This window comes from Streptopelia decaocto (assembly GCF_964273445.1).
Source record: "Streptopelia decaocto genome assembly, chromosome: 3".
In the NCBI taxonomy this organism is placed as follows: Eukaryota; Metazoa; Chordata; class Aves; order Columbiformes; family Columbidae; genus Streptopelia; species Streptopelia decaocto.
Genome location: NC_138656.1, coordinates 5002964 through 5018550, shown reverse-complemented (window position 1 = coordinate 5018550; position 15587 = coordinate 5002964). Strand labels below are relative to the sequence as shown.

Below are 15587 nucleotides of genomic sequence, written 5' to 3'. Positions count from 1 at the left end.
AAAGAACAGAAGAGGGTTTTTTCCAATATACTGGGATACAGAGCCATGCAAAGCGTTATTCTGTTGGCTCTTTTAAACCCCATGCATAGATAAATGACTGTGTTTAAAAAGTAGTAGATTCTGCAGGTGAGGAGACTGGTGGCTCCAGCCATTCCTGGTTGTGGTGACTTCCTTTCCAAGCATTAACCCAGGCTTCCCAGCACCCAGGAGGCTGGCAGGAACCGTTGCCAAGAGCAGTTTTCTCCCTCTTTCTTTTTCAAGCAGTCGCTACCAGCAAGAGACTCCTCCATGCATGTTGAATCTCATTCCCGGCTCCCCTGCCAGCTGCAGAGCTCCCTCCTCCCTTCAAATGCTCCCTCACCTTACGAACATCCACGCTCTGGACATACTAAGCACAACTCATTTACGAAGACCTCAGCTGCCACTTAAATATTTCCACCAAACTGATTAACATCCACCTCCTTCCGCAAAACAGGAGTGTTTTCACCATGCATGAGACTGACAAACTGGTTTCACTTGAAATTAAATAAATCCAATTAAAGCTTAGCTATTTGGTGTGATTAATGTGGAAGCGTATGGTCTATTCCTGTTTCCATTTGAGATGAATTTGAACAACCTCTAACTCTGGAAAAGTAGATCCAAACTTGACAGCTCTCCTTCCCTCTGTGTAGGGTCTAAGCTAAAATGATGTGTCCCACAACAGAAGGCTGTATGCAACATCTATTTCTAATGCTAACAAAAGTTGCACTTTGGGAAAGACTCTACAGTTGCTTGACAAGAATATGTTGCTTTTCATCATCAAATGAGACAAATGTTTGCTGAGATTTTTTTGTTAATCTCATGCATACTAAATAATTTCACATGGTGATAGACATGAAACTGTTGCTGTTATTTGTTGCCATGGCAATTCAGTTGTTTTACTCTCCAAAATACTCTAAACCGCCTCTGTAAAGATCTTCATACTAATAAAATTAAGATCAGAAAGCCGAAGATCTAAATGATAACATAATATTTTAAAAAATCCTGGTCTTTTTTTACTGGGTTCTTACAACGGTTAGATTTCTATGTCCCTATTTAGGCATCTAAATAAGTTATTTGATTTTCCAAAGCTGATAAGTACCAAAATGTTTTCACTAAAATATAGACTGAATTTAACTTTAGGCACTTGCTTCTTAAAAAATTTCAGGCGTTTATTTTTCTATCCATTCGAAACCACAGAGCTCTACAATTTACAACCTATCTCCAAGCCCAGTAAAAAATTATATGCCTGTGCTAATGAATCGGGCCTCAATAATAAATGTCATGTAAAACGCAAGTTCAAAGCATAAGTAATTAATCAGAAACTGTGAGCCAATATTCCATGGCTGCAGGGAACTTATTTTTTGATGCCAAACTATTTTTTATTTCACCAAAGACGACAGCAAACATAGCAGTAATTTGTAATGAAAGCAACAGTCTGGAAAAGACTGCATGAATCAGAAAAGATTGTAAAAATACAGCATGACACTTTCATTTTGCTAAGGATATTGTGAATAAAACTACTTTTCACTCTGTCAGAATAGACTTCATCTGAGCAGATTTACATTCCCCTTGTTGTACATCTTGGAAGAAATATGGCTATTTCAGATGCAGGCAAGTTACTGGTCGATACATACATATGGGTGTTTATTCCTCGTGTTCTACTGTGGTTTGGGGCTTTTTATGCTAACATGTCAATCTACTTGCTCATAAATAGTCAAAATATTTCTCAAATTTGAGACTGAGGGGTACGAATCTATCGTGCCTGTTGATGGATTAAATGACTTTGTTACTTCAGACCTTCACCACTTTCCAGCCATTACTTAAAAAAAAATCAAGCCAACACATAAACTGTTCAATTTTTTATCGTGGTTCCACTGAATTTATCAGTTTTGCTAGAACTGGAAGTACCACTGCCTACACTGTAGAAGAAATTATCTAAAACTACGATTTCCATCTAAGTATTGAAACATATGTCTTCCAGACACTCTGGAGTAATCAATACAAAGCATATTTATCAAAAAAGTGTAATTGCAAAATTAACTTAAGCTATACGGTAAAACAGATGTAAGCCTCATTTTTCATAGCTTAGCTTTTTCATTTTTTTATATATATTTTTTCATAGTTAGAAGCTAAATTAGCTTAAATCCTTTTAAACGTAGTTATTCAAGGGATAAGCATAGATTGAGCAAAGCTCATTTCTAAACAGGCTCTAGCTGAACAGGTGCAACTTGTGCATTTTCTGCCAACAGAAAGTTGCAGAAACCAAATAGAATCAGTTTCTTTAAAGGCTGACCTTTTTAGTCATCATTTACAGTAGTGTTAAAATCTGAAGATATAAAATATCTTACCAAATGCCCTGTCCTTGTAAGATCTGTAGATGTAGTTCTAGACTCATACTGCTAAAATTTACTAAAGTCCAACAGACTAATCCGTGCTCTCCTAAGGTTTTCATATAACTAATTGCCAGAATTTCTTCTCTCCCATACACAGTAGGTTGATAGAAAGAGATTTATGCCCCAGAGTACATTAAAATCCAGGAGAAGAAGAACGTTTATCACTCTGCAATGCCCAACTGTACTAATGAGGAATCAGGAATATTCATGCCATCTACCATCAAAAGCCTAAGGAGTTTCAGCTTCTTAAGGCTCATCATTCCCTATGGCCATGTGCTAGCTGTAAAAATCTGTCTTAAACCTGAAAAGAAATGCAAGGAGCTCTGATTTCTCAGATGAGTTTTTATTTCTCTTGGTGTTTTACTGCACTTGTATGTAAAAATGAGCTAAAGGTGATCTGGTGATACACATTCCTACAGCTTAATAGATCTGCCAGGAGAAAATAACCTTCCTACCTGTATCCCCAAACTGCTTTTCCCCTTCATTCATATTCCTCCTCTACGCCTGTCCCTCAGCCTCTCACTGACACCTCTCCTAGTCCTGTCACCCCAAAAGTTTGCTACATTCACCCACGCCAACATGGCACATTCCTTAGAACATCCAGATGTGAAGAAGAATCAGCTTCCCTCTGCACAGCATGGGATAGTAGAGCCCTTACAAATTCATACTGCAAACTAAATGCAAGGTAAAATATTTCAAGGCATAAACGGTTTCAGACAAGCTAATGCCCTATAGATTCATACCAAGGAATAAAGCTCTATGTTCAAACAAAGGCATAAAACTCTGGAGTCTTGAAAATGAATCTGCCTCTGTAGTATTTCTCCCTTATCTTTACCCTTCATTTGATATTCCTCATGGCACTTCTGCACAGAAGGTGCCCCATGGCAGTTTAGTTCAAGTTTGAGAAATAAGTAGGGGCTTGGCAACATGAAAGGTGAAAGATTAATACACTGAAGCAGCCTTAACACTGTCAAGGTGTCACTTGAGTCATGAAATTAAAGAAACCTGTAAGGCAGCATGGCAGGCCCTTTGTCTTTTTGCAGATTCCATAGATGCAAAATCCTCTTTCTTCCTTAATAAAAAACATTCTGTGAGGCTTATCTTACAAAGTCCTCCTTCTTGCTCCCTTCTGTGAGTTTCTATTTATGAAAAAACAGCATGCACCAAAAGTGTGGTTTTCACAGAATGCGTAAGGAGGAAAGAAGCTCAATGTAACTGCAAGAATTAATTTCTAGAGCAGGAGGGGGGAGAATTACTGCCTAGCCAGAGGATGGGAAGTCAGTAATTGTAATAGTTAATAGCTGTACAAAAAGAAATACACTGTTTTAGGCTTTCTGTTAACAACAACAACTAACTCAACGATTCTTTTACCATGTGGAGGAACTCAAATATTATCCTGGGGGTTCCTGTAAAAGCAAAAGCATTTCTGGCAGAGCTGTATCTGTCTCTTTTACAAGGAACTACATTTTAAAATGTACCTTTTTGTCCTTAACTGGCCTGTAAGTTTTTATGGTTCTTTTGCTAAGTATTTTGTTAATTTTTACAACTGAAAAACCCATATTGGAGTTTAAGGAGTTTGAAGTTGAGAAAACCAATGCTCTCAGCTCTAAATGACTTTGAAAATAATTACAAGCACTCATATCTTCATTACAATGGAGAAAAAATAAAGTCCTGCCTAGTTTACCAAGGAGGTAGAGAACTTGGCTAAGTTTGTCTAGTTCTGTACTTATTTTTATATATGTATTAGTAACAAAATTGATATTATAATTAATTATTATGTCACAGAATTTTATTAACATTATACAACCAGTACCTGATAAAAACCTGAACTCCCAGTTATGCTTACCTCCGAACTGGAATTTTCCCATTTGTGTTTGTTAGAAAAGCCAGTTTCATCCAGCTGAAATCAAGAATGGAATGTTTTAAAAATGCTATTTATTAAAATTGGGATCTAGATACTTATATTTAGATTAAGATTATTGGCATGTCTGTGAAATGAGTATAAACAAATAATTGTTCTGTAATAAAAACGTTTTTCTTTAACCATTTAGTGCTTGAGGCAGAGCAGTTCTGTAACGGTAAAGGCAAAAAGCATCGCAAAAGAAACAGTACATCAACTAAAACGAGTATGAAGACAAGAAAGACTCATGGGGTTTTGTTTGCATATGCATCAATAAAAGAACAAACCAGACAATAACTAAAACATACAATATCATTAAATTAAATATATATATAATTGCTCCTGGGCAGGTGCCAGATATAGACTTTAGACTTCTTCTGGTTGCAATGAAAGATAAAACCTAAACTAATTTACTGCCCTTTTCTTTATTACAGTGGTTTGTGATTGCAAATGTTGAACTATGAAAAACAAAATATTATTTAAAAAAATAAAACACAAGGAAAATACAAGCAAAGAAAAATAAAGGAGAAAGGGGAGGAATGAAACTTACTGTTTCTTGAGACATGTCATTGGACTGACATTGTTAGCTCTAAAGTTATGTATGATGGATCCAAGCCCTTCTACCCATTGCTGAAAAACACGAAAATACAGAAATACCTAATTAGGAAAATAGAAGAGGGGAAAAAAGTAGGAAAATTTGTCGTGGGGGAAGGCTCTTCTTCCTTGCAGCTAAGGATAATGTTAATAACCTGAGTTGAGGAAAAAAGCTGCCCACTTCACAGCCTATAATGCCACAGAAAAGTCCAGCCACATTTTACCTATTACTATTTCATCCTTCACTAAACAATGTGATTGTGCTTTCCATTCTTCCAAGTACGACATGTAGCATCAGCGGTGCTATTAAAACAGTTTATTGTTAACAAAGGCAAGCAGTCTGTTGATTGACTTATTAAGCCTTCTGTTTATAGCCCATATAAACATACGCCTCCCTTTCAGTTGCGGCTGGCAATATTAGCTATTACTAAGCAACATTATACAATATGTGATCATATATTAACTGGTCAAGTTTTAGAAAAGGAATGTAACAAAATATTAATAAGCTAGAGCAAACCACAGGGAAGCACATCAATTGTTCGGTGATGCTGGCCTCATCTGACACCCTGTTGCATATTCAAGTCCTGCTTACTTTCATCCTTAAAAAGTGAAACATTCCAGTTATCATTGGGATGACCCTCAGCCAAAAGCAGCATTACAGCACTTATCCAATTCCTTTTCATGGATATATTTTTTCTACTATGGCTTGTACCTAGACTTTGCAGTACTGTATAGAAGCAGCTTAAGGATTAGGCCCTAACACAAACACTCATTGATTTCAGCAAGAATCCTGCCAGGATAAAGCTATAGGAAGAGAAAAAAAATGACAGCACTACAAGCCAAGTTCAATCTCCATCATGCCATTGTAATGCTAGGATTACTTAACAGATAATTTACACTGGTGGAACAGAGATGGGATTTGGTCCACTGCTTAACATTAACCTTATGAATAAAGAAGCCTCTTGCTTCTGGCCAAATTCTGTGCATGCAGCTTGAACTGACTTGGGCAGGATCCAGAATTTGACACTTATAAATAGATGCAGATGAGTATATTTTCCTTTTCATGAATTAGTGCTGTACATCTACAAAACAGATGAAAAAAAAATCATTTATATAGGAGGAATACTAATGTCTTTGGAAAATGGCATATTGTAAACTGTAGGCAGTAAAGCACTACGGGCTAAAACAAGCTCTAAGGTGCCAATTCAGTAGATAAACACGCTTCAGCATCCACTTGTATTTGTGACATACTACAAGCACATCACAAACTTCTTTTTAAACAGGAAATTCTTAATCAGACTTAAAAATTCACCTTATAAATCTATTTTGCTTTAGGAAAAGTAGCCATTTATTAAGACATACATTAATATTCAATTATTCCTTTTCAAACTATCCTTTTTAAGAAGTACTGAATAGAATATGCAAACTAATGGAATAAGTGCGTATCCTTTAAAAATAGAAGTCTGACTTATGAGAAAAGCAAGTGTTTGAGGTTTTCTCAGGTGTGTTTTCATGCCTGAAAACAACCCACCAGTAACAGTCTGCCCTCCCATTTTTCTTTTCCCAACTGCATAGATAAGATGACTTAGTATGGATAAGATGACTCAGTATGGATAGTACAGAGGTACTTGCCTAGGGCTATAAAGAAAGCAAGGTTCATGGGAAAATATATTATTTATTAGAACTAATATAACTGGAAGCCATGGACAGACTTAGGGAACACTAATCTTCTCCTACAAATGTTTGCTTACCTAAGATGATATAGGATTAGTGCTAGTGATGATTTCAGGATAAATGCATGAACAAGCCTTACATCCATTTCCACCTCCTAGAACCATCGAAATTCAATTATTATCATTCAACTATATACGTGTGGTGGTTTATTTGTTTTTCTCTTTTTATTTTTTCCTCTGAACAGTAAAATGTAAATTACTGCTGTATTAACACTGTCAAAGCTATACAAAAGTATATGCTTGTATGATCTGGATTAGCCAGTAGTCCCTTAAAAGCTCCTCAACCTTTCAACACTGACCCATAAAGTAAAATGACACATATTCACTGCAAACAAAAACCCTTTATAAAATTAAATTACACAAAACGCATGTCGTAAATAAGCTTCAGTCTTTCAAAGCTCCCATTTTTTTCTACTAAAACCACCATTGGAGTAGTACCAGCAATATCACCGTTTCAACAGGAAATAAACTCACAGAGATTCATTTTGATTTGAAGGCAACTGATTGCAGCTACACCTGATAAAACAAAATCTAACATTTAAACTAAGGTTATGCAGCACTCAGTTCTGAAGTTACTTCTCTTAGTCAAGAACAGTTGCCAAAAAGCAACACCACTAGAAAGAAAACACGTATAGAGAGAAATCAATACGCTAATCACTTAGCGAGTAATTTCTTTGCAGGAACTGTCCTGATGATTCCCACTTTAGAGGACTCCCTAATCTTTTTTCAGTGATAATGCCCTTTCCTGATAGAGATGCCAAATCAGGAACTGCATTCTCCCACACCAGAAGAGCACAGAACGACAGCCAAACACTGAAAAGCCACAAAATCATCACATCTCTGCTGGCATCAAGTAAGGGAGTAACCTAAGAGTCTCTGTCTGTCTATGGCACAATGTCCCCTGGGTAAGACACAGCAGTTTGAGAGACACATTTGCCCGTCTGTTCCACTCAACACAGCACCACTACAATGCAGCATCTGCCTGCTTGTACTTCAGTTTGAGGCTAAAGCAATTTCTGGAGCGTTTCATCAGATATTCCTCACAGTTACCAGCCGGCCCTAAACTAATAAGAGAGCTAAGGAAAAAGAATGAAATGCTTCTGGATTGTGAACGTACTATCTAAAAGCCAAATGACATAAGACAAAAAAACTTCCTCATCTGTTGATTAGTATACAGGCTCAGTGCCAAACATTCGAACTTTGTCCTTTTGAGCCAGAATAGTCTCCAAATAACAACTATCTTCATAATCACTTTTAAGGCACTGTGATCCAGCGCACAGATACTCACAAAATATCCAAAGCCTGAATACTTGACAAACGTCAAGCTGGCAATATATTGCTTTCCTGACAACAAACCATTCCCAGATTTAATGTACACTTGTCTGATGACCCTGTGGGAGGGATGAAAGAGCATCTCAGATTTTTCTCAGGCAATGTGCTATGAAGAATATAGCAGCAGCCTTTCTTGTATGCTGTGACAACACTCCTTGTTTTACAGGTGAAGCTGAAAGACCTGTAAACCTATGTAAGCAAACGAGGATAAAGATCCTCAATTCTCTTTTCATGCTTAGCATTTCAAAATCACTACGTCTACAAAGAAGGAAAATCCTATAATAAGTTGAAATTCTGAAATGTGGTAGATAGGAAACACTTCACTTGGGTCCTACAGAAAGCAGAGTTAGAAAATGTTTTTGACAGAAGTACATGAGACGTTTGATTCTTAGTGATGCTAGTGCTAAATATTTTCAGATTTTCAAAATATGGCTCAGTACCTTTACTCTGCCAATGTAATTCCTGAATGGCTCTCTATATACCAAGAATTAGTCCAGGTTCATATGAAAGAGGAATCTGGGCCCTGATATCTAAGCCCAGAGAAACAACCACGATGTAAAGATGCAAAACTAAAGTCAACCACACCTTAAACACAGACCCTTAGGCTGACACAAGAGGCAAAAATCTAAGTATACTGCAGGCTGGACTAAGCAGACTGTTGCTTCGCTCAAACAAGATCCAATATTGTCAAATATCTCTATAAGGAGAAGATGCAAGAAAAATTGATCAAAGCAGCACTCTCTCAGCTTTTGCTGTCGTACTCAAATGCTTCTGAGGCACTTAGTGACCTTGCATTAGCTGGGGTTCATCGAAGACACACTGGCAGCTGTGGCAGGGCGCATAGATAAATTTGACCTCCCAGCTCTCTTTTAGCCATCAACATTTCATTTAGAAGAGTTAAAAAGAGTAAAATTTATGAAAGGCTAAAAATCACTGCAACCTACAGCTCATTAAATTCTAGACAAGGTCACGCATGGCTTACTTACAGATGAGGTCAGTATTATCCAGACCTCTTGAGATTTTACCTTCACTTTTTCACAGTGCAGTCTCTCCACAGTTGCCCTCTACTTGATTCAAGCATCGGGAAGGCTGAGGAGGCAAGGAGACATTGCTCTCCGATTTCGGTATTCAGTGCCTGTGACTGGCTGCCAGAGTCAAGGCCTTGATACCTTGAAGGTTCAGAAAACCCACAGAGAACAGAACCAAGTTTCCCAATTCTTACCAAGACAGGCACAGCCTGGCAGGATTCCCTGGTACTTCGTCCTCCTTCACTGAGACTATGACCAGTAGATGTCCCTGTTCTCTCAATGCAGATGTCTCAAAAGTAATTTCTCTTCTACGAAAACTACCATACCTCTACTGTAAGAACGCAAAAGCAAGGAGAGCAGACAAGTGATGGTGTAAAACCCATCCCCTACCTGGCCAACTGCAGCATAGGCTTGCAGGGTATTGCTACAAAGATAAAAGGGAGTCTTCCTGCTTTCAAGTATTTCATCAAGCAAGCTGAGGCTCATACAAACACTCTGTGTTGGGAGTTCCCTGATGTGCTTCCCCACTTGAACAAAGCTTTCCAACCCACAATGATTTTTCCAGCATTTGAGGGGTCTGCTCAGAAAGTGGCTGGAAAACACACTTTGGCTGCTTTTGTATACAGACTAAGACAAACACAGTGGAGCTTTACACAGTGAAAGAGACCTCCTGGCTATGGAGAACCAGGGCTGAACTTTTCGATTTGTTCAGAACTCCAGGTGGCATAGACAAGAGAGTACATGAAGAAGCAGAAAAGCAAGCGCATTGAAATCACAAATGCTTAACCACAGGCTGGCTAGGATATGAAGATTTCTCTAGAAAACATGGTATTACATACTTGGCACATGGCTACCTACACACGTAAGCTGTGGTTATATAAAGATGGTCATAGTTTAGAAACGTGGCTATGAGACATAAGTTATGAGACATAAGTTATGTACTAACATAACGGGACAAGGAGAGCAGCAGTAGACTTTTAGAGATCTGTTCAAGTATGTTCTGCAGGTTTCTTGGAAAGTTTTGCTTTGAAACATCAAAACAAACCAAAGCGATGGGAAAACAGAACTTTTATGTAATGTGACTGTGAGATATTCCTGTGGGAATCTTCTGCTACCTTCTAGTTTCCCTCCTACCAATAAGATTTGTGCAAATAATTAACAGCTTGTTTCATGGAAGAAAGTCACTATCAACTGAAACAGAACTTTTTGGTAAGTCAAAAAGAGCCATACAGTAGAACAGCAACAAAAGTGATCAGCTTGAAGTGCTTCATCTTAACAAAACCACAGTGGTCCGCTTAACCATTTTAAACCAACTGAAATCAATTTTAGAATGAAAAAAATATTCCAACTGAAAAGCTGAGAAGTTTAAGAATGTCAAAATGAAATGCTTTCATCTTCAATACCATATTATTATTAGCTGTAAGATAAAGCTCACCTTTTACTTGAAGTTATTTGTTAGCATATGAGTAATAAAGCATTTCAGCACGTGCTGTTCATGCTGGTGCCTCACAGTTTAGCCATCAATGTGTGATTCTCTGTCTCGGTGAGTAACACCAGTAGAAAATGTCTATTTTCTATCAAATCCAGCTATGCCAGTGTAAAAGGTTACTCCGCTCTCCTTCCCAGCCTGTCTCCCCTTCAGCTGTTCCCATCCCTGCCTACCACCAAAAAAATCATCTGCATCAGCACTTCCCAGAGCCAGGTTATCTTAAACACTGGTGTGAGCTTTGCCCCTAAATAGGTGACCTAAGCTTAATGCTATGGCTCTTCCTTGAAGTGAATTAGGAGTGTTCACATGAAGTCCTTGGTCAGCAGGGCAGTGGGAACAGTTCTTTCTGGCAGAAGGGCGGAAACTATCAGCTGGAGAGATGGTTCTTCCCAACAACAGCTGGATCTGGGAAAGAACAACTGCCAGGACGAATTTACCCCTGGTACGCAGTAATATTAAAGAATGCAAAAAGAGCTGACTTGACTTAGGTTAATCTTTTAAATTAAAGTCCTTAATGCATTGCCAAAGTGGCTAAGCAAAGACAACAAGAAATCCAGATTTTGGGTTGCTGAACTACAACAGCCTTATTGGACTTACTCCAGCCTACATACCATACTCTAAGGCTTCACATCAGCACTACATCGCTTCTCCACTAAGGAAATTCAACCCCAAATACTCATTGGCCTTTGAAATGTCCTAGATTGAAAAAAGCAGATTATCAGATTACTAGGTCACAGAAAGTCCATCTGAGAAACAAAAATAAAAAAACACACATACACTCACACCTCTAATATTGTGTGTGTGTGTGTTAATTTTAGCTCACAGTAATTTATATGACCTGATTTAATCAGCATTCCAAACATTAGAAAATAAATTCCAACTTTTACAGTCGCTCTCAGCTTCCACAGTGGAGTTGCTTTAGGAGTGGACCACGACAGCTGCTTGCAATCAGAGACAGAATACACCCCATTTTGTGGTTGTTTCGTTTTAAGAGTGGAAATGAAAACCAATTTCTCAGCTGAAAACACCAATAAAATTTAAGTAGATAGAATGTAAATACCAGAGTTGAAGCTTGGAGGCAAGTGGAGAGATAATAAACACACTCTCGCTGTTGGAATAGCTATACTTGGAGCTCAGCGATGACTTGGCCAGACCTGCTGAGCACATCGCTACAAGAGGCAGAGGAATGTGCAGAGAAGATGACACATCACAACAGCCAGCCTGTGAGCAGCCCTGACCACAGCAGGCAGCAGCTCTGCGCACGCTCACCCGCCACAGTCAGGGCGCCCCTACGGGACTGTCCCCACGCTCTGCCACCCTGCCCTATCCGCATCATAGCATCTGCTTTCCACCAACACTGCTCCTCACACGGGCAGCCTGAAGAAGCCAGGAACTTGAATTGATTTTCTTCTTTGTCATGGCTACTTAGTCCTGTTATAACGCAGCCTTCAGTCTGTATCAATTACTTCTTGTCCCATTCTAAAATACTATCTACAGAAGCAGAATATGTTTTTGCCCTCTTTCTGCGCAGAAAGGTTCTGGCCTTTTGTATTTAGATCTGTCACCAAACTCCCTTATTTTAAAATATTCCAATCAGGTGGCGACCAATCCTGATCATGGTTTATCTGAGCAAGGGACAAAAGATCTACAGCAAGTAACGCTCATCTTCCTCACAACATCATGGAAGGAAACAGCAGAAGCCAGTCCAGATGCATCCCTTACACATGTCTGGGCTGCTTCAGCTATAATCACTGCTCCTTCTTCTCTAAACTCTTGCCTCTGTCATTTCACAAGTGGGGCTTACTTCTGAATATGGATTAAATCAAGGCCTGTTTTAAACTGCAGTTAGTAGCTGCACAGCTACTTAATGCCTTGCAAAGACTCACTTCTTCTAAAGGAAATTTATTATGTCCCAGAAAAGAGATGTCTCCTTATGAAAAAAACAGGAAGAATTAAGCACGAAGAGCTCTATGTGCAGGTAGCTCCTAGAAAACTATTTTAACACAGAAGTATAGTAGCAAGCTGATGTTCTTACCATATACAAAAAGCCAACACAGCACAGGCCAGATTACTTCCCAAATGTCCAGCAAAGGTACCCTAGAAAGCTCCAAATTGTTTTCGGTTTGATCTACTTTACCCTCTTCCTTGTGCCTCAAACATATCAGATCAGGTGGATCACCATTGTTGACAAGTTCTGAATATATATATTTTGGTGAAAAGATTCCCAAATGTAGGACTATCACATTTATGGGCCTCTGAGAGTCCACCCACAAGCTGTCTGCAGCATGACACACCACTTTCAAGAAGTATCTTGATGGCTAATGAAGCAGTAGATCTTTCAGACAGCATAATCAGCTCACTGGTTGTGACAGTCTATATAACTGGCCAACTTACCCCTTTCAAATCAATTAGTCTAATACAGCTTATTGAGACCTCAGGTGGCTAAAAAACTTAACTTCAACTTTTTTCTTTTCAGAATGAATCAGAGACACTGCTGGGTTAAGTATAAAGGTGAATGGTGCCAGCATCTGCTTTTCTTTGCTTCTTAAATGTTTTCAAAACATAACTGTGGCATGTTATTTCCCTAAAAGCCTGCTGAAAATACACACAGTAAAATCAATTCAGTGTACCCATGTAAGTTATACAAGTATGTCTCCTATCATGGAGTTTACTCAGTACTGCCAGTGTTTAAAGAGGTATGGTTCCAAAGCAATGAAAATTCAACCAGGTCTGCCAAGGGATTTAGTGATGTCACTTTTGGCAAACAGATATTCAGGTTTAAAAGGTGGGGATTTATCAGGTGTGTGTTACTAATCACTATTCAATGTTTACCTCACAGGCAAAATAGATTATAATACAACCTAAGCATATACAATCAGAAAAGAAAAGCAAAAAAGGTGTATTTTAAAAACGCCTTGAACCTCAGGATTTAAGTTAGTACCATACTATCAGTACTCCAGATCAAGTTTCTCAGACCAGTTTACAGCAGACAGATCAAGTACCAGGCCTTGGTGGAGCCACAGAACTTGCATTGTGAACTGCAATTTTAAGCTCTAAGGAAAGATGACGTGTAAAAAAGCACCATTGTTTTCTAAAGACTGTTCCATGTCAACGGGAAACAGAAAAAAAACTGGGTACACTGGAATCCCCTTAACTGTAGAGAATTTTCTTTCCTGCTTTTGTACTTTTAAATAATATGAACATACAATACAATTAGGTTATCGCTGAACAAAATTTTGGAGGATTGAGCTCTATCCATTAGTAAAATTAAAGTAATTGCACTTCCCTTCAGCAACCCTATGTGTTACAGATGCACTGCATGACCATCACACAGTCTGCTGTGCAAGCCTAAACAGTTGTGGGAAAGCTGTGTCCTATACTTAATGGTCTCAGTGTCTAATTCTGACAGATCACCATGCACGCAGAGGCTGATAAAGTCACTATTTCCTTTCACCATGGCACACAGACACGTTACAGAATGCTCCAAATGGAGGTTTGCTGGTTTTCTGTAGAGTGTGCAGCAGACATTAAAACAGGTATTTCAGGCAGTCAAGCAGGTCGATTTACTCAGGAAAAAACAATCAAGTACTGCTGAGGAGCTTTCCATTTTGTTTTGTTTTTTAAACTCCCGCACACTGTTTAATTGTGAAATACCTTGGCTATTTCTGTGGTTTCCGCTACCATGAACGTGAAGCTGATGTTCACCAGATCTGTGCCACTGCAAACACACACTATTCGTCCTTCCAACTCATTTTCTGATTTTCCAACAGCCTCAAGTGCAGTTAGTATTTTGGGATCCTGTTAAACAGAATAAATAACTTGTTACATTTGCAATACTTTTGTTATGCAACGCAGTATAGTAAAGATGCGTTCCCATCTCCATATATATACATTAACACCTTTAAACCTTTGCCAATCATCTGAAATGAGCGCTTTCACTTAGAATTGTGTGTAAACCTGAAAAACAATATATTCTAACAATTAGCAGCATAATTGTGTGAACTCAGGAGTGAAGTATTTCAAATATATATTATAACGTTAAATTAGAAATAATATATATTTTTATCAAAAAAAAAAAGAGGAACAGTATTAATCTCTAAGTAAGTTATTCCAATCTAGTTAAGTCTATAGGTACTGAGTGTTATGATCTGTGTGACTTTTTGGCTGTTTCTGAACAGCCAAATCATATAAGCCAGACCATATAAGCTGATGTTACAAGTATGACATACATCATACATACAGATCTTGGCTGAGGGTCAAGGGCTATAGATTTAATGGGCATAAAGAACAAATTACCTATGTAAAGACAGAAGTGAAGTCTGAAGCATATTGGCATGGCTGTCAGCACATGAAGCATGGGGTTGTCTGCACCACCACTTCTCATGCCCCTTCTCTATGTGGCAAAGATTTTAGGCTACGGATTCCCAAGAGAATCACTAAGAGATAGTCATCTACAGTTAACACAGACACACTTAACACATGAAAGTGGAAATGCAGAGGTGTTAACAGATATCTTGCTTCACAAGAAACCTTCTAAACTAAAGGCTTAGAGGAGGGAGGCCCACAATTCACTTCAGAAAATTCTATGTATTCCTTCTGAAGAATGTTACTGAAAATATTTCCCAAGCTTTGGGTTTCTCCAGCTAGTACTTCTGTGGGTATTCTTCAAAATGGCAGACAGCGACCAGCTGCCCTTTCTGACCATCTAACTGGATGAAGAGGGATGCAAACAAAACTTTCTATGTTTTATGCAACAGAGCAAGAAGATAGAACAAATTTTTAAAAGATAGGAACAATATTTGGAATACAAAACATTTTTTCCAGATCCCTAAGGCAAGTATCACAATACGCTGCTACAAAATAATTAAAAACTCCTGATATGTGCTTTTAACACCTGTTGTTCAGCTTTCGGTGCATTCTGGAAGCTGAGCACTGCATTGCATCAGAAAGACCAGAGGACAGAACATTCCTACTGCAATCAAGCCGAATTACTTGACTTTAGAACTTAATACTTTATGCCGTGATTTGAAAATTAAAGCTGTGTTGCTGGTATTTTTTAAAGAAATTAACTTCATCCTCCATTTCGCCTTCAGTTTA

The 15587-nt window shown here is 38.3% G+C and overlaps 1 protein-coding gene across 1 annotated transcript in view; it reads right to left on the bottom strand.

Annotated features, from left to right (window-relative positions):
* The window catches only part of PLCB4 (phospholipase C beta 4), a 184002-nt gene that overhangs the window by 62953 nt on the left and 105462 nt on the right, over positions 1–15587 (bottom strand). The window contains exons 7-9 of the mRNA XM_082049841.1: positions 14145–14288; positions 4865–4944; positions 4261–4314 (exon numbers count right to left, since the gene is read on the bottom strand). Coding sequence (XP_081905967.1) covers positions 4261–4314; positions 4865–4944; positions 14145–14288 — 278 coding nt within the window. The remainder of the gene's footprint in view (positions 1–4260; positions 4315–4864; positions 4945–14144; positions 14289–15587) is intronic.